We start from the raw sequence: 26,768 nt of genomic DNA, 5'->3' as shown, positions 1-26,768 counted from the left end.
CAATACTAAGATCTAGCCTCGATAGACGTCAGCCTGGCTGTGCTTCCCACCTACACACAGCAGAGGATTACTCACAGGGTTCACAGCACAATTTTAATTGGTATAAAGAATAGCAAGCAGCACACAGCTTGAGCAACTTATGAGAAAAATATAAAGGCCATGTATTTATATCATTTAAGCGTATTTGTTGATTGTCGACATTTAAAAAAAAAAAAACAACATTAAAAAAAAATAAAAAACAAAAAAAATGTAAATCTAAAACTCACATCAATTGCAAAAAATCCCAGTTCAATATAAAGCATTTGTGCTTAAAAAAAGAGTTCACTTTTCCGAAAAAAAAAAAAGAAAAAGGTTATGCAATAATTTGAGGGTAAAAAAAAAAAAAAAAGTGCATTTATTTTTTTTGGAGCCTGTAAAGCATTGCACCAGCAGATTACTGGTGCCATGCAGGTCACCTTCGAATCTGTCAGTGTATCTGTGCGCCCGTACAATCAATGAACTTCGACAGCGACATTAGTTCAATGAGAACTACAAGCCGACAGCCGTTAAGGATGTGTGTGAATGAATGACGCGGCCGTGCTTTTGCCGTTTTCAAAAAGCGTCAGCCAATACAGGGAACTTTTCCCTGTACTGCTGTCACAGAAAGTGTGGGCAATCCAGCAGCAGCTGTAGTATTGGGAACATGTTACACCCTAAAGACGGCTGGAACATGAAACATGTTCCCAAAGGTGAACTTCTTTAGTATCCCCTTCTTAAAACCAGTGGAAACCCACATTATTCTCAATAGATAACAGGGTGGATTTCATTTAAATCACTAGTAAAAAGGCTTGATTTAAAGTGGAAGTAAACCCTCCTATCATTTTCAGCCAAGGAAGCCGCCACCTTGGCCTTTGTTTAAAGGGGTTGTAAAGAAGAAAAAAAAATGGTTTCCCTAAATAGCTTCCTTTACCTTAGTGCAGTCGTCCTTCACTTACCTCATCCTTCTATTTTGCTATTTAAATGTCCTTATTTCTTCTGAGAAATCCTCACTTCCTGTTCTTCTGTCTGTAACTCCACACAGTAATGCAAGGCTTTCTCCCTGGTGTGGAGAAAGCCTCTTGAGGGGGGAGGGGGCGAGCAGGATAGTCAGGACACCCACTAACACACAGCTCGCCCCCTCAAGAGGCTGAGAAGGAGGATCAGGAAACGCTCTACTTTGCAGATAGAGAAAGGAGCTGTGTGTTAGTGGGTGTCCTGACACTCCTGCTCGCCCCCTTCCCCCTCAAGAGGCTCTCTCCACACCAGGGAGAAATTACTGTGTGGAGAGCCTCTTGAGGGGGGAGGGGGCGAGCAGGAGTGTCAGGACACCCACTAACACACATCTCCTTTCTCTATCTGCAAAGTAGAGAGTGTCTTGACCCTCCTTCTCAGCCTCTTGAGGGGGGAGGGGGCGAGCTGTGTGTTAGTGGGCGTCCTGACTATCCTGCTCACCCCCTCAAGAGGCTTTCTCCACACCAGGGAGAAAGCCTTGCATTACTGTGTGGAGTTACAGACAGAAGAACAGGAAGTGAGGATTTCTCAGAAGAAATAAGGACATTTAAAAGCAAAATGGAAGGATGAGGTAAGTGAAGGAGGACTGCACTAAGGCAAAGGAAGCTATTTAGGGGATTTTTTTTTTACCTTTACAACCCCTTTAATCTTCAACTGCCATGATGCTGCACTTGTGATTAGTTATGACACCAGCCATTGGTTGGTGTGACAGTTTGGTTGAGAGCACAGCCAATGTGATAGCATTTCCGGCATGCCGGGAATGTACCGTATATACTCGAGTATAAAAGTCGAGTTTTTCAGCACATTTATTTGTGCTGAAAATGCCCCCCTCGGTTTATACTCGAGTCACCTTTTTGCACCTGATCTCCCTCACTTTGAGGACCCGGTACCGGTCCTTAGACTACCATGTTAAACATCAGTCTAGTCATGGGCACAGTAAGGCACGGGCACATGGACACCCTAGGCTTATACTTGAGCCAATAAGTTTTCCCATTTTTTTGTGGTAAAATTAGATGCCTCGGCTCATATTCGGGTCAGCTTATACTCGAGTATATACGGTAACTTTTTTGAAACGATTAAATCGTTGGGTTCACTTCTGCTTTAAATTTACATTTTTAAAGAGCAACCGTCATCTCTGTCCCACAGTGACTCCTCCTCCAACCCACTGTTGACTCACCAACAGTCCCATTCACTTTAATGGGATGGCTGGTGATGCGGCAGTAACAAAATAAGATGAGGCACGTGGAGGAAGCAGGTGAGTGGATGCCCGCTAACAGGCGCTGCCATGATGGATCTGAAATGACAGGTGCCCTTTAAAATGTAAGGCCTTATCCTTACTGGTAGTTGGAATCGTTAATATTTGCAAACAAAATGAAGGTTTCTTATTTAGAATAATAAGCAGTCAAGTTAGTAAAATAGCGATATCAGAACCGATTCAATCATACAGTTTGTAGTGTACATAGATTTGCAACACAATGGTATAAAGTAATATTCCTGAACCAAGCTCAAATTCATGCTGAATACATTTAATAATTAATGTATCTAAAAATAGAATACTATCTTTAGATAGATTTTTTACTCCAAAAATGATTTTTATTAAAATAAATTTGATTAAAAAATTAAATAAAAAACTAATTTAAAATGAAGAAAAAAAATCCGATAGATAAAAATGTTGCTCTCCCATCAACCCCTCTCTACTCTTTATTAGTGGTAGAAGTAATGGCTTGTATAAAATTCCCACTGGAAGTTGCAGGCAGGGGCGGGCTAAACTCAGAGCTATAGTCACAGCATTCACTTTCATTTTATGACATCAGCTTTATATTAGCAATAAAAGCAATAGTTATTTTTGACAATCCAATATAAAATATGGGCGAACACTTTCAACAACCTCCGGGATTCTATGCATACTTTGCTGCATCTTCTCTGCTGAATTGTTTGCTTTACTTTGAATCAGTGGAGGTGTTCTGTCATATTATCCAATAGGGGTGCAACGGATCAAAAAACTCACGGTTCGGATCGTTCCTCGGATCAGGAGTCACGGATCGGATAATTTTTCGGATCAGCAAAAAAAAAAAAAAAACTCCCCCACTGCAATATCAACATCTCCCTCCCCCACTGCAATATCCACCCCCCCCCCCACTGTAATATCCACACACCCCCCCTCCACTGCAATATCCACATCTCCCACACTGCAGTGGCGTCACTAGGGTTGGTGTCACCCGGTGCAAAAAAAAAAAAAAAAAACCCCACCCACTGTGTCACCCCCCCCACCCACTGTGGTCCCCCCCTCAGTACAGACACCCACAGTAGTGCAGACCTCAGACGGTAACCCCCCAGTAGTGCAGACCTCAGACAGCGGCGTGTGTCCCTAGAGCGCAGGCTCCTCCTCCTCTGTGGGTGTAAACAGAGAGGAGGGCTGCCGCCGGGTGTACCAAGATGGCCGCGGCCCGGAGCTAGGCTGAAGCCGCAGCCTTTCCTAATGCTATGGCCGCGGATTCCCGCATAGCGTGCCGATCCGAAGGGGGTGACCCGTTCGGATCACGGATCAACGGTGATCCGTTGCACCACTATTATCCAACTTGTTAGAAACTCCAACCACTTAACTTCCGGTTTCATTAAACCATAAGTAATAGGAGTTTTTGACTAATTCCTGTTTGGACACAACACTGGGAAACCGAATAGAGTCTGGTGCACGCCATTATGAGCGGAGATCGTTACTCCGCACCAATACTAGCCAACAAAATGGCGGCCTCCATGGCGGAGGCAACTTTGTCTTTGTTAGCCACTGTGGTGTCAAAATGGCTACCGGTTGCTGGTGCTGTGTCCAAACAGAAATGTGTAAAAATATCCAATTACTAAATATTTAAAGAAAATAGAAGTGACATGGTTGGAGTAATTGACAGAACAGCGGCCCGCCTATAGAGACCCCCCCATCAGCTGCCACTGCTTTCAATGTCTAAGGACTATATATCGCACACTGCTTTCTATAGCGACTCCACCTCCTGAAACTTCTCAGCACCTCTGTAGTTCAGAAGGCAAGCTCTGCACATTTACAGGGCATACGTGGATGTGTGTCAAAGAATTCTGGGAGGTAAAATGTTTTGAATTCTTCAAAAAGTAAATTTTCAAACTAAAGGATCATTCAGATTAACAGGAGTAGGACTAGAAATATTTGAAATGCATTGTGGAAATGAATATACGATTTAAAGATTTTGACCCCTAGAGTGATTGCAACTGGGAAAAAGAAGAAAAAAAACAAAAAAACACACGCCACACAACACACACGTCATCATACTTAACTGCTCTGTGTAATGGTTTTGCACAGAGCAGCCCCCCGATCCTCCTCTTCTTAGGTCCCTTGCTGGCGGTCTGTGCCCCTCCCCTTGCTGCGGGGGCACCCGTGCGTGCTCGCTCCCGAGCCAGCTCTCTGCACCCATAAAACACAGAGCAGGGCTCTGCAGCCCCCACCTCATTGGCTGCGATTGACAGCAGCAGGAGCCAATGGCTCCTACATCTCAGCTAATCAGGAGGGAAAGACCCGGGAGCGTCTCCTTTACCCTGCTGGATTGATATCTGGCTTAAGTATTAGGGGGGCCGAGGGGGGGAGCTGCACACCAAAGCCGTTTTACCTTCACGCATAGAATGCATGAAGGCAAAAAAACTTTCATCCTTTAACAACCACTTTAACAAATAACATTTCACGAGGTCTCCAGGTTTGAAGGTCCCAAGACACGAAAAAGTTGATTAATCCGGGGAGGGGGAAAGGGGAAGGTGAAATCAGAAGATTGAGGGATCCCTTTGCAGACGCTCGCTTTGCTCTGAGTGAGCGAGGTGACCGTGTCTCTTTATTGTGACATGGGCCTTACAGTTATTGGTATTTGCAGCTGAAACTTCGTAAAGCAGTTGCACTTCCCCTTTCACTCCGCATATATTAAACCACAATACTAGCATGGCTTCTGACCTCAATTCCTCAAAAGCTTTGATTACTCTTACTGTGGTGCCCAGTGCACCCCCCCCCCCCCCCCAGTCTAATCAGAATAGCAGAAAACAGTCATCTGATAAGTACAGCACTGAATGATGACTAATCATCACACATTGAAATTTGTAGCATAAAACAGAACAGTCACAAGTCCCGACTACCAGTAGTAGTTCAGTTATGACCGATATGTCAGCAGGGGGGGGAACAGTACAGCTATGAATAAAACATACTCAGTGCAATTCTAATATCTAGTCCTTGCACATTACATACAATGCAGTATCAGCAGGTCTGCACTGTAAGCGAGGACACCAAGGACCTGGTAACAACCTGCGGTGGAAAAGGAAAGTGTTGGGTCCCGGGGAACGGAGGGACAGGAGATATTAAAGTGGTATTTAATGGCACCCTATGCAAAATTTGGCATTTACTCTTGGTGGGGGGAGGGGACATGTGCGATTCCTTACGAAGTCACAGTTGACTCCCATACCCATGAGGGCATAGGCTAACATGGAGAGGCGTTAAGCTGCAAAAAACGCTCATAGAAAGCGGCTGTAAAAACATCCGTGGGCATGGGGCCTTAAGATTTAGCAGCTACAGGTTTGTTTTTTTGTTACAAAAAGACTGAAATGCCTCTTAAAAGGAACACTAAAGTCAAAATTTTTATTTTTTTTAAATAACAAAGATGTTATACTTACCTCCACTGTGCAGATCGTTTTGCACAGAGTGACCCGGATCCGTGTTTTCTGGGGTCCCTCGGCTCCTCCTCGCAAAAGCTTTCCACGTTCATGCGAGCTCCCTCGCATGGTGGAAAGCTTTTGCGAGCGCGCTCCCGTGATACAGCAGCGACTATAGCCGCCGACTTTATCACTCGGCCCCGCCCCCCGGCGCGCCGCGGCATCCGCTGTGATTAACAGCAGCGCCAGCCAATGGCTGCAATGCTATCAATCCGCCCAGCCTAGCCAATCAATGGCCAGGCTGGGCACCGAGCAAGATGACAAGCACGCGCCCGGGACTTTCGAACGGTCAGGTAAGTGAAACCGGGGCTCAGGGGGGGGGGGCGGAGCTGTCAGATGTTTTTTTACCTTAATGCATAGAATGCATTAAAGCATGGGTGCTCAACCTGTGGCTCTCCAGCTGTTGCGGAACTACAATTCCCATGAGGCATTGCAAGCCGCTGACAGGTACAAGCATTTCTCCCAAAGGCGGAGGCATTATGGGCATTGTAGCTTTGCAACAGCTGGAGAGCCACAGGTTGAGCACCCATGCATTAAGGTAAAAAAACTTTTACCTTTACAACCTCTTTAAAGTTCCACACTGTTGCCACTGTGTTTGTTATGTGAAACCCTATAACATAAACAGGTTAAAGTGACCTGGTCATTACAGGATCACTTGTATCCAAAAGCACACCTGTAAAAGACAGTACACATACTTACTACAAGTATTCAAAAAAACTGTTTCCCCCCCCCCCCCCAACAGCACACTGTGGTTGTTCCCTGGAGGTTCGATCATCCTGTAGTAACATACAAGCCAGCAGGGGTGGAGGTTTTCCATACACCCGAATTGTAAAATACCTGAAACAGTTTGGAGGACAGCGCAGTGACAGTTCAACACACAGGCCACCAAAAAGGTAAATATAGTTATTCATCCTTTAGGCTGGGTGGGTTCACACTAGTGCGACACGACACTAGTACTACTTTGGATCCGACTTTGCCCTGCGACTTGAAGCTGACATATGTTTGACTTTCAATGAACAGGGATCCGACTTGGATCCCCGCCAATGCCAGGCACTGTGTTTGGTATGAATCTTGAGGGGAACTCCACGCCAAATTTTTAATAAAAAACCAGCATGGATTCCCCCTCCAAGAGCATACCAGGCCCTTCGGTTTGGTATGGATTTTAAGGGGAACCCCCTACGCTAAAAACAAAAAAAAAGCGTGGGGATCCCCCCCAAAATCCATACCAGACCCTTATCCGAGCAAACAGACCTGCCAGTCAGGAAAAGGAGTGGGGACGAGCGAGCGCCCCCCCCCATCCTGAACCGTACCAGGCCGCATGCCCTCAACATGGGGGGTGGGTACTTTGGGGCACCTTGTGCCCCACCCACCCCAAAGCACCCTGTCCCCACGTTGATAAGGACAAGGGCCTCTTCCCGACAACCCTGGCCGTTGGTTGTCAGGGTCTACGGGCAGAGGGCTTATCGGAATCCGGGAGCCCACTTTAATAGATCCAGGCCCCCCTTCCTATGTGAAAGAGTATGGGGTGACCACGCCCCATGCCTATATAAGTCATTGCGCATCGCGCACATGGCATTACAGCGGGAGAAAGCGTTTTCAACATCGGAAGAAGGGAAGAAGAGCCCCAAAGTCAGCAGAAGGGCCCCAAAGTCAGCAGAAGAGCCCCAAAGTCAGCAGAAGAGCCCCAAAGTCAGCAGAAGAGCCCCAAAGTCAGCAGAAGAGCCCCAAAGTCAGCAGAAGAGCCGCAGAAGAGCCCCGAAGTCAGAAGAAGAGCCCCGAAGCCGCCTAATAAATTACTTTTAAAAACGGCATTCCTCGGTTTAGGCTGACAGGGAGAGCCGAGCAGATGTGCCCAACAGCTGCCAGACAGTGCCCCCTCAAAAAAATCTTGGCGCCCACCACAGTGTCCAGCAGTAACACCTGTCAGTACCTCATCAGTGCTATCTATTAGTGTCCATCAGTGCTGCCTATCAGTGCCCATTGATTCTTCATATCAGTGCCTCCACATCAGTGCCCGTCAATGAAGGAGAAAGCAAAAGTTTATGACAGAAACTAAGAAAAACTTTTTTTTTTTTTGATTGTTTAGCAAAAAAAAAAAAAAACCCCAGGAGGTAATCAGATTTTACCAAAAGAAAACCCTATTTGTGGGACGAATATGATAAAAATGTTGTTGGGTACAGTGTTGCATGACCGTGTAATTTACATTCAAAGTGTGACAACACTGAAAGCTAAAAATTAGCCTGGGCAGGAAAGGGGGGGGGGGGTGTATTGAAGTGGTTAAAAATCATGATTTAAATCGAGTTGATTTAAATCAAGCCTTTTTACTAGTGATTTAATTAGCGATTCAAAAATCGATTTGATTTAAAACAAATCCAACCTGGCAATAGATGATAGAAGAGTTTTAAATTTAAAAACCAAAAATGTCAGGTATGTGTAGCTGCTGGCTAGCTGAAAAAACAGCTCAGTCTTCTTATCTGTCTTAGAGTCTCCACTGGCACAACATCACCACCAAAAACGAACACTACAGGCTGCTAATCAAGTGTTCCCTGTCACCAATGCCTCATTTCCACTGAGCGGATCGGTTCGCTACGCTATTTTGGGTGTTTCCATTATGTAAGTGTGCCATAAAACCGAACCGTACCGGACCATTCTGGGTCCTGCTTCAGATGTGGGGTCATAAAAAAATGGAACGGTTCCATTAGGGCGGAGATGCAATACATTCCACTGATTGGTGGACGTGCTAGGCATTTTTTCTAAATCCTGTATGGTCTCGACGGTCCGATTTGCAGTGGAAACGCTCACGAGAATAGACCGGTCCGTTCTAAACCGTTCCAAATCTACTGACCCGAACCGTTCCGTTCAGTGGAAACGAGGCATAACAAAGCAAAGGGTCCCACTCGCAAACCACAGCTATACCTGGATGAGAAGGTAGGCCGCTTTCTCGGTATGTATTTTAAGTCAATCTGTTGAATAAAACTATGCAAGCTGCCATTGCCGTCTTGCCTTTCACAGGTGCAAACTTAAAAGGGGTTGTAAAAGGTACAATTTTTTTTCCCCTTTACCTTAGTGCAGTCCTCGTTCACTTACCTCATCAAGCCAAAATCGAAGGATGAGGTAAGTGAAGGAGGACTGCACTAAAGTAAAGGAAGCTATTTAGGAAAAAAAAAACCTTTACAACCCCTTTAAGGCTTCCAATCCTTACCTCTGTGAGCCATGGACCTGGCCAAGCATGTAGCCAGTAAGGTATAAAAAAAATAAGACATTCTGCGGCCTGCATGCTTGTTCCAGGACATCAAATTCACTATTGATGGCAGAATCTAAAAGTCCTGGAACCTGAACATTTAAAAAAAAATCATACAGGCCTTTAAAATCATATTTACATAAGGGGGAAAAAAAAACACTTTAAAATGGCTTTACAAAAGAAGCAAAGGCAATGGAGGAAAATTAATAAAAAATGAGCCTAAAAACAGGTCAAAGATAGATAGGAAGAGTGGAGAGGTTTTGTACAGTTTTACGAAAATATATATATATATATATATATATATATATATATATATATATATATATATATATATATATATATATACTCGCCCCCCCACTTGGTTAATATGGGTGAGGAACATTACAGCATTCATTTGAATAGCTGTAGTGTTTCCTGCCGCGTATAGACACTCCCCCTTGCTCGGGTGAACTGTCCAATCCCGAGCAAGGGGGGAGTGTCTATACGCGGCGCAAAACACTACAGCTATTCAAATGAAAGCTGTAATGTTCCCCGCCCGTATTAACCAAGCGGCTACGCGGCAGCATGTAGGTAAGGGGGACATGGCTGCATATATGGGGGGGACATGGCTGCATCTGTGGGGGGGGGGACATGGCTGCATCTGTGGGGGGGGGGGGGGACATGGCTGCATCTGGGGACACATTTAAAAAAAAGTATCGGTATCGGCGAGTACTTGGAAAAAAAGTATCGGTACTTGTACTCAGTCCTAAAAAAGTGGTATCTGGACAACACACACACACACACAAACACACACGTGCGTTTTCAACCGTAGTAAATATATAACTGCCTGTTGTACAAACAAGGAAGGTGAACATACAGGAAACCTGAACATATAACAGTGCCATAGTCAGAGCCGTCCCAGGGACTCCTCTGTACAGCCAAGAAGGAAGTGAGCCTGTGAATGACTATACACTGAATACCAGTCACTTCACATAGGCCACTTGTCATTCCTAGGCTAACTTCCTCTTTGCTCAGAATGAGCTATTGAGGGAATTTGCCCAGAAGACACACAGATCACATACAAAGACACTGTACACTTGACAGAAATATAAATCACAGTATGCTACAGAGGTATATCCAGCCTCCTTAGAGAGAGCTATTACAAATTATTGCTTGCTGATCTTTTTACAAAATGTGTAAAACCTGCATAAGAACTGAGCAGTTCTGTGCTTCGCCCTTATTCCAGGGTGTATAAAAAAAAGAAAAAAAAAAAAAATGTATTTAATTTTTATTATTATTATTATTTGAAAATTATTATAATGTGATATATATATTATCCACTTCCCGCCCGGCCTATGGCCGATTTACGTCCGGGAAGTGGTTATGAAATCCTGACAGGACGTCCATGGACGTCCTGCAGGATTTCATGCCGCGCGCGCCCGTGGGGGCGCGCATCGCGGCGATCGGTGATGCGGGGTGTCAGTCTGACACCCTGCATCTCCGATCTCGGTAAAGAGCCTCCGGCGGAGACTCTTTACCACGTGATCAGCCGTGTCCAACCACGGCTGATCACGATGTAAACAGGAAGAGCCGCCGATGGCTCTTCCTCCTCGCGTCTGACAGACGCGAGTAGAGGATAGCCGATCGGCGGCTCTCCTGACAGGGGGGGTTCGCGCTGATTGTTTATCAGCGCAGCCCCCCCTCGGATCGCCACACTGGACCACCAGGGATGCCCACCCTGGAGCACCAGGGTGGGCAAAAAAAAAAAAAAAAAACAGCAAAAAAAAAAAAAAAAAAAAAGTCTAAAAAAAATATATAAAAAAAAATCATTAAAAAAAAGATGCCAGTCAGTGCCCACAAATGGGCACTGACTGGCAACCTGCCAAAAATCAGTGCTGCCACCCCAGTGTCCATCAGCGCCACCCCAGTGTCCATCAGCGCCACCCCAGTGTCCATCAGCGCCACCCCACAGTGCCCATCCATGCCCAGTGCCCACCTATCAGTGCCCATCTGTGCCACCCATCAGTGCCCATCTGTGCCACCCATCAGTGCCCATCTGTGCCACCCATCAGTGCCCATCTGTGCCACCCATCAGTGCCCATCTGTGCCACCCATCAGTGCCCATCAGTGCCACCCATCAGTGCCCATCAGTGCCACCCATCAGTGCCCATCAGTGCCACCCATCAGTGCCCATCAGTGCCACCCATCAGTGCCCATCAGTGCCACCCATCAGTGCCCATCAGTGCCACCCATCAGTGCCCATCAGTGCCACCCATCAGTGCCCATCAGTGCCACCCATCAGTGCCGCCTATGTGCCGCCCATCAGTGCCGCCTATGTGCCGCCCATCAGTGCCGCCTATGTGCCGCCCATCAGTGCCGCCTATGTGCCGCCCATCAGTGCCGCCTATGTGCCGCCCATCAGTGCCGCCTATGTGCCGCCCATCAGTGCCGCCTATGTGCCGCCCATCAGTGCCGCCTATGTGCCGCCCATCAGTGCCGCCTATGTGCCGCCCATCAGTGCCGCCTATGTGCCGCCCATCAGTGCCGCCTATGTGCCGCCCATCAGTGCCGCCTATGTGCCGCCCATCAGTGCCGCCTATGTGCCGCCCATCAGTGCCGCCTATGTGCCGCCCATCAGTGCCGCCTATGTGCCGCCCATCAGTGCCGCCTATGTGCCGCCCATCAGTGCCGCCTATGTGCCGCCCATCAGTGCCGCCTATGTGCCGCCCATCAGTGCCGCCTATGTGCCGCCCATCAGTGCCGCCTATGTGCCGCCCATCAGTGCCGCCTATGTGCCGCCCATCAGTGCCGCCTATGTGCCGCCCATCAGTGCCGCCTATGTGCCGCCCATCAGTGCCGCCTATGTGCCGCCCATCAGTGCCGCCTATGTGTGCCCATCAGTGCCGCCTATGTGTGCCCATCAGTGCCGCCTATGTGTGCCCATCAGTGCCGCCTATGTGTGCCCATCAGTGCCGCCTATGTGTGCCCATCAGTGCCGCCTATGTGTGCCCATCAGTGCCGCCTATGTGTGCCCATCAGTGCCGCCTATGTGTGCCCATCAGTGCCGCCTATGTGTGCCCATCAGTGCCGCCTATGTGTGCCCATCAGTGCCGCCTATGAGTGCCCATCAGTGTCGCATACCAGCGCCGCCAATCAGTGCCACCTCATCTGTGCCCGTCAGTACTACCTCATCGATGTCCATCAGTGCCATCTCATCGGTGCCCATCAGTGACGCCATATCAGTGCCCGTAATTGAAAGAGAAAACTTATTTACAAAAAAATTAACAGAAAAAAATAAAAATGTAATTTTTTTTCCAAATTTTCAGCCTTTTTTTAGTTGTTGCGCAAAAAAAAAAAAAAATCGCAGAGGTGATCAAATACCACCAAAAGAAAGCTCTATTTGTGGGGAAAAAAGGACGCCAATTTTGTTTGGGTACAGTGTAGCATGACCGCGCAATTGCCATTCAAAGTGCGACAGTGCTGAAAGCTGAAAATTGGCTTGGGCGGGAAGCTGCGTAAGTACCTGGTATGGAAGTGGTTATACACACACACACACACAAAGAAAAAAAATGATTTTATTTACTTTTATTTGAAAATTATAATTTTTATTTATATCAAATTTATTTTAATAAAATCCTTTTAGGGAAGAAAAAAAAAAAATCTAAAAAGATAGTTTTCTATTTAAGATACAATAATAATTTATTCAGCATGAAACAGGGCTTAGTTGTGTAGCATGAGGCTGTATATTCTGCAATATTAAAAATTTTGGGAAACCTATTAAATGAATTCAAGCTAAAATAGCATGCACTGCAATCATGCATTCACACAACTTCACAGTAACCACGAAATAAAACAAAGTTCAGGAATATTCCTTTATCCCATCATTTTGCAAATCTACGTACACTGCAAACTGTATGGTTGAATCGGTTCTGATATCGCCGTTTTACTAACCTAACAGCTTATTATTCTAAATGGGAAACCTTAAAGGGGAGTTCCAGCAACTACAAATAGTGTAGAGAAGTCGCCAAGGCGGTCCCTGGGCGAAAGGAGGAAGTGGGACAGGAAGTCCCGCTCCAACCGAATGCCCCCCCCCACCAAAAAAAATTACATGCCAAAAGGCATGTAAGGGGATGAGGCGTGCTTAAAGCGGAAGTTACACTTTTGGGTGGAACTCCGCTTTAATTTTTGTTTGCAAATATTAAAGATTCTAACTACCAGCAAGAATAAGTCATTACATTTAAAGAGCACCTGTCATTTCAGATCCATCATGGCAGCACCTGTTAGTGGGCATCCACTGACCTGCTGCTGCCACGTCCCTCACCTTGTTGTGTCACTGCCGCTTCACCATTAAAGCGAATGGGACAGTTGGAGAATCAACAGCGGGTCAGAAAAAGGAGCCACTGCAGGACAGAGCTGAAGTTGCTCTTTAAAAATTATGATTTAAAGCAAGTTGATTTAAATTAAGCTTTTTTACTAGTGATGTAAATCAGGATTTAAATCAAATCCACCCTGCCTTATTTCTTTACATTAAGGCAAAACTAAATGCATTCTAATAATACCTAAAAGCAAAAACAAAATATAAAAATGCACAGAAAACATCCATATTTAGCTCACAGGAGGTTTTCAATGTGCGTAACTGCACAATAATCAGAATCTCACATAAAGGGTAAAGTGATAACGCTGGATTCCAGAGCACCAGAATACGTATACAGGTTATCAGCCACCATACATTGACAAATGAGGTACTTGCACACTTTTTTTTTTTTTTTTTTTAAAGCTGAACTCCAGGCACAACATTTTTTTCATTTGAATATACACCTCAATAGCCGTAGAAGAAATAAATACACTTGGTGTATATCAAATGACACTGTAAACTCATTATGTAGAGAGCGGAGCTGTGGAAGGGGCACAGTGGTCCCACCCACTACAGGCTGCCTGCAGAAAACTTCATGAGGGGGCGGAGACAGGACCAGTTATCCTGCACTAGGAGAGAGAGCAGCAGTGACCGGTCTTTATTACATCTCCTGCACAAAATAAAAAAAAATCACACAGCAGAGATCTGGGGGAAATATATAAAAATTTAGGCAAGAATACACATTCAAGTATTTAGACATTGTTTGCTTATGTCAGAGTTTAGCTTTATTCTCTTCTTCCAAAACATTCCCCATTATGCTCTATGCATCTCTCAGTTGAACAATGCAGGTTGTAGGTGAGTGGTAATATAGATCACTAGGTCACAGCCTAGCTGATAAAGTCAAGTACCGTATTTATCGGCGTATATCGCGCACTATTTTCCCCTTAAAATAAGGGGGAAATCGTGGGTGCGCGATATACGCCGATAGCCGCTTCCCGCGCTCAGTTTGAAATCCTGCGCCGACATATACCGAGTGCAGTACACTCGGGTACATTCGGCTAGGCTTCGCTCGTGCTCACGCATAAACGTCACAGAGCGCGAGCGACGCCGAGCCTTGCAGAATGTACCCGAGTGTACTGCACTCGGTATATGTCGGCGGAGGCGTTCGAATTGAGCGCGGGAAGCGGGGACTTGAGGCGCACGCTGGAGGAGCCGGGAGGACACCATCGAGGCCGGAGACGGACGCCGGACCGGACGATGGACGCTGGGAAGACGCCAAAACTGTAAGTAATAAAATCATATAACTTTTTTTTTACAGGAATTTCGGGGGCAACTTTAGGGGTGCGCGGTATACCGCGATAAATACGGAACATTTTACAACAATCCTTTAAAATATATTCTGTGCTATGAAAGAATAACTAAAACAACCCTGAAACCTACAAGGACCCTGGAACCTGCCACACATATACATGGGGGGGGGGGGGCACTCTGCATATACCAAAACTGTACATCATTTAAAATCTTGCCTATGTCCCTTCTGTATCAAAGTTCCTTACCTGCCTGTACACTGAAATACTCGGTGTACAAATTTTGGCAATGCCGAGATGAATGAACTCCTGCATATGCGCAGCAGTGGCATCATCCCGGCCCGGAAGACGTCTGGGAAGAACAATAAAATACAAATAAATAAAAAAAGGGGGCATAAAATCAGTGCCGGGAGCTGACCGGTCGGATATATTGGTGGCTGTTGGGAGCCCTCAGACATCACAGAGCTGGAGACAAGGGGTCAGATTCAGGTAGAAGTGCGGCGGCGTAACTTATCGTAGATATGTTACACCGCCGCAAGTTTTCATCGCAAGTGCCTAATTCACAGAGCACTTGCAATGAAAACCTACGCCGGCGGCCTCCGGCGTAAGCCAGCGTAATTCAAAAGGGCGTGCGCCATTTAAATTAGGCGCTCTCCCGCGCCGGACCTACTGCACATGCTCCCTTTTGAATTACCCGCCGTGCTTTGCGCAACGTCATTTTTTTCGAACGGCGGCGCGTGTAGCGTAAATCCTGTATTCCCAGACGGCTTACGCAAACGACGTGAATTTTTAAATTTCGACGCGGGAACGACGGCCATACTTTATATAGCACATACGTGTGCTGTGTAAAGTTAAGGCACCCAAAACGACGACTAACTTTGCGACGGGAAACTAGACTAGCGGCGACGTAGTGAACGCGTAAAACCGTTGTGAATCGCGCAACTCCTAATATGCATACCCGACGCTTGTTTACGACGCGAACTCCCCCCAGCGGCGGCCGCGGTACTGCATCCTAAGATCCGACAGTGTAAAACAATTACACCTGTCGGATCTAAGGGCTATCTATGCGTAACTGATTCTATGAATCAGTCGCATACATACTCAGAGATACGACGGAGTATCTGAGATACTCCGTCGTATCTCCTTTGTGAATCTGGCCCAAGGTGAGCAAAGATACACTATATAATTAAAAGTATTGGGACACCTGCCTTTACACGCACAAAGTTTAATGGCACCCCAGTCTTAGCCCGTAAGGTTCAATATTAAAACAAGGTTCATAAATACATGGATGAGCGAGTTTGAGGTGGAGGAACTTTACTGACCTGCACATCGTTCTGATCTCAACCTGATAGAACATCGTTGGGATGAATCGGAGTGGAGACCGCAAGCCAGGCCTTCTTGGCCAATACCCGTGCCTGACCTCACAAATGCGCTTCTGGAAGAATGGTCAAACCTTCCCATAGACACACTCCTAAACCTTGTGGACAGCCTTCCCAGAAGAGTTGAAGCTGTTATAGCTGCAAAGGGTGGGCCAACTCCATATTGGACCCTATGGACTAAGACTGGGATGCCATTAAAGTTCATGTGCGTGTAAAAGCAGGCGTCCCAATACTTTTGGTAATATAGTGTACATGCAGTTGAGCTGGTGTTCTGTCAAGAAAGTCAATTCATCAAGCTCTCCAATCACGTCACTTCTGGTTACTGTAAAGCATCAGAAATTGGAGTAATTGCCGTTTTGACACAACACCGGCAAGCGTGTACACTCCGGTACACAAAGAGTTTGCCGTTTAGACAGAACAGCGGCCAAGTTAGAAAAGTTGTCACCGCCCCGAAGGCGGCCATGTTGTTGGTTAGTATCGGGCGGACCAACAATATCTGCTCATAATATCGTGTACCGAGTGTACGTTTGCTGGTGTTCTGTCAAAACAGCAACTCATGTAAATCTCCAATTACTGATGCTTTACAGCAACGGTGTCCAAATTACAGCCCTGGGGCCGGATGTGGCTCTTTGCTTGCCTTTATCCGGCCCTTGAGGCATAATTCCTGCCACTGACATCAAAAAGGGGGCACTATTCCTCCCAACAACACCAGATCAGACATTGTTTTCTCCCACTGGGCACAATTAAGCCCCTCTGAAATCTGAAGGACAGTAAACTGACCCTTTCTTTGGAAGATTTGGAGACTCCTGCTTTACAGTAACTGGAAGTGACGTGATTGGAGATCTCGATGATTTGGCCATTTTGACAGAAGACAGACAGGAACTAAGATGTCAATCTACTTTCTTCTACTACTTCTGGTTTCTCATTTTCCGTGACATTAGTAGACCTTCTAGTACAGGGGTGTCAAACTAATTTTCATCGTGGGCCGCATCAGCATTACGATTGCCTTCAAAAGGGCCGATTGTTTCTGTAAGATTAGATGTCCAGCACATCCCCATCCCATAAGATGTCAAGAGCCATCCCACCTTCAGAAGTTGACTCCCCAATTCTCCCTTACACCCCCCTTTCCTTATGCCAGGGGTTGACAAATTTGCTTGGAATCTAGGAGCCAGCTAAAAAAGTTAGGAGCCAGAAAACGCGCCCCGTCCCGACGAGCTTGCACGCAGAAGCGAACACATACGTGAGCAGCGACCGCATATGTAAACGATGTTCAAACCACACATGTGAGGTATCGCCGCGATTGGTAGAGCGAGAGCAATAATTCTAGCCCTAGACCTCCTCTGTAACTCAAAACATGCAACCTGTAGAGTTTTTTAAACGTCGCCTATGGAGATTTTAAAGGGTAAAAGTTTGACGCCATTCCACGAGCGGACGTAATTTTGAAGCGTGACATGTTGGGTATCAATTTACTCGTCGTAACATTATCTTTCATAATATTAAAAAAAAATGGGGATAATTTTACTGTTGTCTTATTTTTTAAATTAAAAAAAGTGTAATTTTTTCCCCAAAAAAGTGTGCTTGCAAGACCGCTGCGCAAATACGGCATGACAGAAAGTATTGCAACGATTGCCATTTTATTCTCTAGGGTGTTAGGATAAAAAAAATATATAATGTTTGGGGGTTCTAATTAGAGGGAAGAAGATGGCAGTGAAAATAGTGAAAAATTACATTAGAATTGCTGTTTAAACTTGTAATACCAACGGCCACCACCAGATGGCGCCAGCTTACACATCTGGTGGTAATAACTTGTAATACCAACGGCTCACCACCAGATGGTGCCCCCTTCCAAGCCAGGACCCTATTTCTAGTCGCCATGGCGACCTGGCGCCGGGATTTGTCGAGCCCTGCCTTATGCAGCTGCTGGGAAGAAGCTGGATGCATTGCTTGAAAGCAGAAAGTAAGGGTCTGGAGGAGGACCAGAGGAGAATGCGCTCATTAGTGACATACTTCTCTGTGCAGGGCTTTCGCAGTCCCGATCCTCCTCTTTTTGGGGTCCCCTGTCAGCGCTCCTGAATCCTCCCTCTACAGCTAGTGTAAGGAAAGGGATGGTCAGCACTCAGGATGACATCCAAAAAAAAAAAAAAAAAAATTATATTTCTTTATTCAGTAAACATGTACAATGCTTAATCATGAGCCATGACGAGGGACTAAAGTCCGAAACGCGTAGGCCATTTTACCTTATTGTACATGTTTACTGAATAAAGAATTTTTTATTTTATTTTTGGGATGTCATCCTGAGTGCTGATCATCCCTTTCCTTACACTGGAGGTGTCAGTAGCCTCAAGGTCTGAGCACCGGGTGGAACATTTATGTGGGACGGTTGAGGCGCCTATACACCCGGTTTACCTCTTCAGCTAGTGCCCCCAATTGCTCTGGTGGCACTGGTGCATTCTTGCTCCTGAATCCCTGCTCTTTGCATCGATGAAACACAAAACTGTGGCTTAGTCCCACCCCTGCTCTCTCCTCATTGGCTCACTGGCTCTGATTGACAGCAGTGAGCCAATGAGGAGAGAGCGGGGGTGGGACTGAGCCACAGTTCTGTGTTTCAGCCAATAAGAAATGAGAGGCCCGGGAGAAGATTAGCTCTCATGCACATTGCTGGATTAAAGGGGAGCTGCACACAAAAGGTTTTTTGCCTTCATGCATAGAATACTTGAAGGTAGAAAAAAAAAATAAAAAAAAAAAATAAAAAAAAAACCTTGTGCCTTCAAAACCCCTTTAAAGAGAACTCCATCATCGATGAAATTTAGATTATCCGAATGAGTTATCAGAATTACGTTATGAACCTTCATACAGGTTTGATTTCTAGAGAATGTCTCTCCCACGTATGGACGCTCACACTGTAGGAACCAATCGGTCAGCAGGTATTGTATTGTGCGTACCCAGCCAGGGGTGTCAGACCCTCGCCAACTTGTCCAGCAACCACATGCTTCGTGTGAATTTATAAAAAGTTGAGATTCTCAATTAATTAGTCATTTCCAACCATTAAGTGTGGGAGGTTCAGAGGATTACCTGGTAATAGCGGTCATTTTCTTCACATAAAAGGCAAAGAAATAGCTTAGTGCAGTTAGTCATATTGGAGACCTTACAATGCGCAAATAAACACCAAACCAGAATGTAAAGATGGGTACAGCAGGGCTTGACAAAATCCAGTCCCAATTGTGACCTGGCGCCCAGGGCGCGTCAGGCCCGCGTCCGCCTGTAATTGAGGCTGCGTCTCTGTGGCCTTCAAAGAAAGAAGCTTAGGCCTGCAGAAGGCCGCAAAGCCGCGGCCTCAATTACCGGCCGACGCAGACCGGCAATTGCAGCCGCGGCTTTGCGGCCTTCTACAGGCCTAAGCTTCCTTCTGTGATCTGGCGCCATCTTGTGGTGGCCGTTGGCATTACAAGTAGTTACATTACAAATAGCAAAACAGCAGTTCTAATGTGTTTTTCACTGTTTTTACTGCCATCTCCTTCACTCCAATTAGAACCCCCAAACATTATATATATTTTTTATTCTAACACCATAGAGAATAAGATGGTGGTCGTTGCAATACTTTGTCACAACGTATTTGCGCAGCGGTCTTACAAGCGCACGTTTTTGGGGGAAAAAAAATACACCTTTTCTAATAAAAAAATAAAACAGTAAAGTTAGCCCATTTTTTTTTTTATATTGTGAAAGATAATTTTACCCTGAGTAAATTGATACCCAACATGTCACGCTTCAAAATTGCGTCCGCTCGTAGAATGGCGACAAATTTTACCCTTTAATCACTTCCCGCCCGGCAGGATTTCATGCCCCGTGGGGGCGCGCAGTGATCGGTGATGCCAGTCTGACACCCTGCATCTCCGATCTCCGATCCAACCACAGCTGATCACAATGTAAACAGGAAGAGCTGACAGACGCAAGTAGAGGTGAGCCGATCGGCAGCTCTCCTGACAGGGGGGGGTTCGCGCTGATTGTTTATCAGCGCAGCCCCCACTCGAATGCCAACACTGGACCACCAGGGAGTGCCCCCCGGTGCTCAATAGAGCAAAAAAAAAGAAACACCAATAAAAAAAAAATAACACAATCGATGCCAATCAGTGCCCACAAATGGGCAATGACTGGCAACATGAGCACTGGCTCAAATGATGCCCAGCAATGCCATCAGTGCCGCATACCAGCGCCGCCTATCGTACCACCTCATCGGTGCCCATCATTGAAGAAGGAAACTTATTTACAAAAAAAAATTAACAGAAAAAAATAAAAACGTAATTTTCCAAAATTTGGGTATTTTTTTAGTTGTTGCGCAAAAAATAAAAAAAATCTCATAGGTGATCAAATACCACCAAAAGAAATCTCCATTTGTGGGAACAAAATGATAAAAATTTCATTTGGGTACAGTGTAGCATGACCGCGCAATTGTCATTCAAATTGCGACAGCGCTGAAAGCTGAAAATTGGCTTGGGCAGGAAGGTGCGCAAGTGCCTGGTATGGAAGTGGTTAAAATCTCCATAGGCGACGTTTAAAAAAATTCTACAGGTCGCATGGTTTGAGTTATAGAGAAAGTCTAGGGCTAGAATTATTGCTCTCGCTCTACTAATTGCAGCGATACCTCACATGTGTGGTTTGAATACCGTTTACATATGCGGGCACTACTCACGTATGCGTTAGCTTCTGCGCGCAAGCTTGGCGGGACGGGGTGCGTTTTTTGGCTCCTAACTTTTTTAGCTGGCTCCTAGATTCCAAGCAAATTTGTCAAACCCTGGGGTACAGCAATGATGTTTGTTATCGGACTGAAAGGATCATATCACCAATCATGTAAATAAACGTACCCAGAGAGGTGTCAAGTACAACGACATACTAATTCAGAATGAAACACAATACGTACCAGCCTGCAGCAAGTCCGAGAACAAAATACAGAGCAGTGACAATCTCAGGACTGGATGAAATACAAATCCTTTCCGATAAATATTTTATGCGGGTATAAGGCCCAATCACAGCAGTGGGGGCGTGTTCTGCCCTGTTTAAGTGCGACATATTGAATGGTCACAAAACAACGTTTAATTCATCCTTATGCACCGCAATGTATTGCGATACGACATGTGCATTAAACATGCAACACGTTCTACTATTATTAGTACACACCACACTGGTGTGAACTACAACAATAGGGCATACGGGAAATGGCTCTGTGTGTTGGATACTGCTGCCCGACAACACGGTGCGAATGGCTCGTAGGGTTCATTTGGATGGCTGCACGCCATAACGCGGGTGATCATCAGAAAGTGAGGGACTGATGCTCGGCCCAGAATGTACAGGAACCATCAATAGCCCCTAGCTGTAGTCAGCCTGTCATTGCTTTGTACAGGCTTCCTGGCCACAGCTGTTCACATACACACAACATTCCAGGACACGGTTTGTATGGAGTTTTCATGTTCTGCTTGTGTGGGTTACAGCTGCACGATTAATCGTCAAGAATCGTTATCGCAATCTTTTTCCCGTTGCGATTCTTAACACAGGGTTTCACGATCTTTGACATGAAAAGAATTTTCTCTCTGCACTTTGGTATGCAAAGAATTTGCTCCCTACTCTCAGCCAAAAGTCAAAGTCTGGGCAATCTGCCAAGTTTTGAAAACATCTTAAGCCATTCACACCTAGGCGTTTTTACGCCTGAAGCGCACTGCTCACAAACGCCAGGGGAGAATTAACATTATTCCCTATGGTGACTGTTCACACCTGAACGCCCAAACGCCTGTCGCGCGAAGCTCAAACAAGTCCCGGACCTTTTGTCGCGTGTATCGTGCGGTTTGGGCGCATTTGAGCGTTTTTTTTCCCATAGAAAGTAATGGGAAACGTGCGAATTGAGCTTATCGCGCGACAACGGGCGTTTGCTACGGGCGTTTTGTCGCTTTAATAAATAGAACTTGTCGCCCATGCAGAAGATTAAAAAAATCTACCAACATAGCAACAAGTGATGAAAAGATGATAATTTTTCTTATTGGCTAAAATAAAAAACGCCGAAGTACAAAAACGTTGCACGACGCTGTATGCAAATACGCGCGACAAAACGCCAGAAAAAAACGACCGACGCTCAGGTGTGAATGCAGCCTAAGTCTACACATTGTATTACATCAAAGGAATAAACTTCTGTATGTAAATTAGGGACGTTTAACCACTTAAACACTAAACCTTTTTCTGACAGCTCTTTTCAAGTTAAATCGGGAGTTCACCCAAAAATCAACTTTCTGCAGTTAGATCCAGCATACTGCTGACATCTGCAGTATGCTGGTCTTTTTTTTTTTTTGGTACTTATCAATTTAGCAGTATTTCTTCTATGGCTCCGAGCGGGGATTACTTCCTGGTATAGGCGTTCCCGAAGACAAGCATGTTGATTGACAGCCTTCGATATCGCGTCACGGCTTCCGAAAATACACACGAGTGACACTCTGCAATTTACGGCGCCTGCGCAGTCAGCTCTACACGGCAGGCGTCGTAAACAGCCAAGTGTCACCTCGGCTACTTTCGGAAGCCGTGACGCGCTATCGAAGGCCGTCAATCAACTTGCTTGCCTTTGGGAACGCCCATTCCCCGCTCGGAGCCATAGAAGAAATACTGCTAAAACGATAAGTACTAACAAAAAAAAAAAAAAGACCAGCATACTGTCGTATGCTGGATCTAACTGCAGAAAGTTGATTTTTGGGTGAACTCCCGCTTTAAAATCATTTTTTTTTGCTAGAAAATTACTTAGAACCCCCAAACATTATATATTTTTTTAGTAGAGACCCTAGAGAATAAAATGGCGGTTGTTGCAATATTTTATGTTGCACTGTATTTGCGCAGCAGTCTTTTTAAATGCAATTATTTTGGAAAAAATTACTTTAATGCATTAAAAAAAAACTAGCCAGTAAAGTTAGCCCATTTTTTTTTTTTTTTTTTTAGAAATGTAAAAGATTTTACGCCGTGAGAATCGTGATCTTCATTCTAAGCAAAAAAATTGTGATTCTCATTTTGGCCAGAATCGTGCAGCTCTAGTGTGGGTTTCCTCCTACACTCCAAAGACAGGTTTGTCATTGGCTCCTGTCTAAATTGCCCCCAAAAGGTGTTCAGATGTGAGATCTGGGCCTTAGATTGTAAACTCCTTGAAGGCAAGGGACTGATGTAAATGTAGAATATGTAAAGCTCTGATTAGTTGCCACTATTTAAAAACCTGCAATAAATCAGAAAATAAATCCAGCTTTAAAAATCTGATCCTTGCCACAGAAATCTGTTGTGTGCCCCAATCACCGGTGTGATTGCACCCCAATAGCGGCCATAGTCCTTCCTCCAGGAGTCACAGCGGCCTGTACAAAGCAATGACAGGCTGTGTCTGTGAGCTAGTAAATGTAGACAGTGCATCTGTACCTGTGCACACTTAGATGATGGTAAAGCTGAATGCAAGGCGCTTGGCCTAAGGGCTCAATAATACACAGGCAGTGTGAAGTATATTGTAAGAAAAAAAAAAAAAACACACACACACACACCACACACAAACATACTTCTGTGTCCAGGAATGACAGGAGCGGCCTGTACAAAGCAATGACAGGCTGTGTCTGTACACTGGTAGACAAATCTGAGTGTGTATACATGTGTACATTGAGGGACAGTCTACATCCAGGATTGTACACAAGATGTGTGTTTACCAGTGTACACACACACAGCCTGTCATTGCTTTGCACAAATTGCTGTACCCAACACCTGTCATTCCTGGACATGGAAATATGCTTGTGATTTTTAACAATGGACTTCCGGTTGTGCCGATAATGAAAGGAAAGAAAAAACACACACACACACACACACACACACACACACACACACACACACAGTTTACTGTGCACAGAGCAGCTCCAATTCTCCTTCTCGGGTCGCCCGCTGGTGCTTCTGGCTCCTCCCCTCCTGTTCCCAGAGCAAATAGCTTGCCAAGGAGGGGGCACCCAAGCCGCTGCTTTCAGTGATCCCACCCCCCTCTCACTTCTAATTGGCTGTGATTGACAGCAGCGGGAGCCATTCTCAGCCAATGAGGAAGGAGGATCCACAGAGAACTGAGGCTGTCCATCGCTTTATGGTGATGGGGCTCAGGGAAGATTTGAGGGCGCTGCTGCACACAGGTTTTTTACCCTAATACATGCATGAAGAAAACCTTAACAATCACTTTAAGCAAAGCCATAGATAATGATTTTTTTCCCTTGAATTGAAGGAAAGAAATTGCCCGATTCCTCCATTGACACTGTCAGTGTTGATGGGGGGGGGGGGAATCCCTCCAGCTGTGCTATTGGATTATGAAAGTAGGAGGATTTAGAATACAATGGTCAATGCTGTTGGCTATAGCCGGAGGCAGCGATTTTACAAAAAGAACCTGACAGGTTGGTTGTACTTAAATTCTTTGATAGTACAACCAGCCTGCCCATAGATGGATTGACATTTGTCCGGTTCTGAATGAACCCATCTTTGGCCAGGCTTAGGCTGTGTGCCCGACGTTTGGCTTTCTCATTCACCAGGGATAGATGTACACCTCCAGATCTCATCCATCTCTGGACACACGTGTACACCCAGATCTAAGAATACCAGACACCTCCTGTCATTGACATGTAAAGGCCGCTGTACACAACCCCCCCCCCCTCCCCCCAGAGCACACATTTATTTTCTTTTATGAATGATTGAACCCCAAGGCCCCAATCATTCCCAGAAAGCGCATCACACTTGCGGTGCCTTTAACTCTTAACAGCATCCTAAATATGACTTACAGACACGCATTTTGTTGGGTGGTAAAGAAAAAAAACAACAAATACGAAGCTCACCGCCTGAAACAACGCAGGACCTTTGGCGCATTTGTTGCACAAAGGGCAGCGTGTTCATAGTGAATAGACTGCCCTATGTGCATTGCGTGATCATGTGCAAAAACAAGCGGGAGAGAAAACACATTCCCGGTACGCCTGGTGAGAACGGGACCTTCCTGGTTCAGATTTTATATCATCCCTGTGGCCTCCAGACATCACTGACACTTCTATAGGAGTCCTAGCACTAGATCACTACAGGAAGATGACAGGTACACTTGGCGGTGCAATCACCAGGCAGGAGGATGGACACATCAGGGATCCGGTGATTGGTGTGCATCAGTCAGGGATCCGGTGATTGGTGTGCATCAGTCAGGGATCCGGTGATTGGTGTGCATCAGTCAGGGATCCGGTGTGCACCCATCAGGGATCTGATCAGAGAACCGATGACCCGTGTGCACTGATCTGATGATCAAGGATCCGGTGTGTACTGATCAGGGATCCGGTGCGCACTCACCAGGGATCTGATGATAAGGGATCTGTGTGCACTGATCAGGGATCCGTTCACCAGCGTGCGCTAATCAGGGATTCGGTGTGCACTGATCAAGGATCCAGGTGACCAGTGTGCACTAATCAGGGATCCGGTGTGCACTGATCAAGGATTCAGGTGACCGGTGTGCACTAATCATGGAACCGGTGTGCACTGATCAAGGATCCTGGTGACCGGTGTGCACTATTCAGGGATCCGGTGAGCACGGTTCATGGATCCAATGATCAGGGATCCAGTGAGCACTGTTCATGGATCGAATGATCAAGGATCCGATGATCAGGGATCCGGTGAGCACTGTTCATGGATCGAATGATCAAGGATCCGATGATCAGGGATCCAGTGTGCACTGATCAGGGATCCGGTGAGCACTGTTCATGGATCGAATGATCAAGGATCCGATGATCAGGGATCCAGTGTGCACTGATCTGGGATCCGGTGTGAACTGTTCATGGATCCAATGATCAGGGATCCAGTGTGCACTGATCGGGGATCCGGTGTGAACTGATCAGGGATCCGGTAAGCACTGTTCATGGATCCAATGATCAGGGATCCGGTGAGCAGTGATTTATACAATCATGGAGGATTTCCTCCTCCCTTCTCCTCCTGCAGCCTGTCTCCTCATCCTGCACCGCCCTGTGTGTCCCCTCCACCACCCCGGGATGTCCGGGCTCCTCTCCCCGGGAGTCCCCTCCCCCTCTCCTCCCCCGGTGTCATGGATCCCGGTACAGGCCCCGCACCCCCCGCTTTTACCTTCTTGATGTTGTAGAGCCGGGTGAGCATGCCGACCCCCCGGTCATTGAGGATGGTGAGTTTCTCGGCCAGCTTCTGCTGACTGGGCTGCAGCACGGAGCGCGACATGCTGCCCGTCCTCCACTACAGGAGCCGGCGGCGGCCTCACCGGGAGGAGAACGGCGCTGAGGCGATACGGCGGAATTCCGGGTGTCCCGGGAGAAGGAGGAGGGAGGGGGGTTTGTTGTTGTAGGGAAGGGGGGGGGACCGCTCATACAGCTCCCATGCTCCGCAGTTTAACGCGATGACACGCCTGCCTAGAACCGCCGACAGCCCCTCCCTTCCTGCCGAGATGTGGGATCGTCCACCGCCGGTACCGCCCCTCTCCCTTTCCCGAGGGATCCGGGAGATGCGCGTCCCCGTCCGTGCTCTGTGCCGTGAACGCGGAATGCCGTGGTGACATCACCGCTTCTCTGCGGCGTCTTGATTGGCTGTATGGAAGCTGCGGGCAGGGCTAGGTGAGGGCAAGACAGGTGTGGGCGGAGCTTCATGTATGGCGCCTGTCCACCGCTTCACATTCCACAAATCTCAGTGAGTCTTCAAGAGATAGTCAGTGTATGAGATCAGTGCAAGGGATAGTCAGTGTATGAGAT

The 26,768-nt window shown here is 46.4% G+C and overlaps 1 protein-coding gene across 4 annotated transcripts in view; it reads right to left on the bottom strand.

Moving 5' to 3' along the window:
- Nucleotides 1-26,482, bottom strand: part of NCKAP1 (NCK associated protein 1) — a 189,948-nt gene extending 163,466 nt beyond the window's left edge. For 3 of the 4 annotated variants that reach the window (XM_040357629.1, XM_040357631.1, XM_040357630.1), the window contains exon 1: nt 26,137-26,482. In XM_040357629.1, coding sequence (XP_040213563.1) covers nt 26,137-26,244 — 108 coding nt within the window. In that variant the 5' untranslated portion in view covers nt 26,245-26,482. The remainder of the gene's footprint in view (nt 1-26,136) is intronic. The other variant, XM_040357632.1, reaches the window with a different exon arrangement.
- Nucleotides 26,483-26,768: the final 286 nt, after the last annotated feature.

The sequence above is a fragment of the Rana temporaria genome, chromosome 6 (genome assembly GCF_905171775.1).
Source record: "Rana temporaria chromosome 6, aRanTem1.1, whole genome shotgun sequence".
Lineage (NCBI taxonomy): Eukaryota > Metazoa > Chordata > Amphibia > Anura > Ranidae > Rana > Rana temporaria.
Note: the sequence above shows the minus strand (reverse complement) of the source record. Positions and strands in the feature narration are given on the sequence as shown.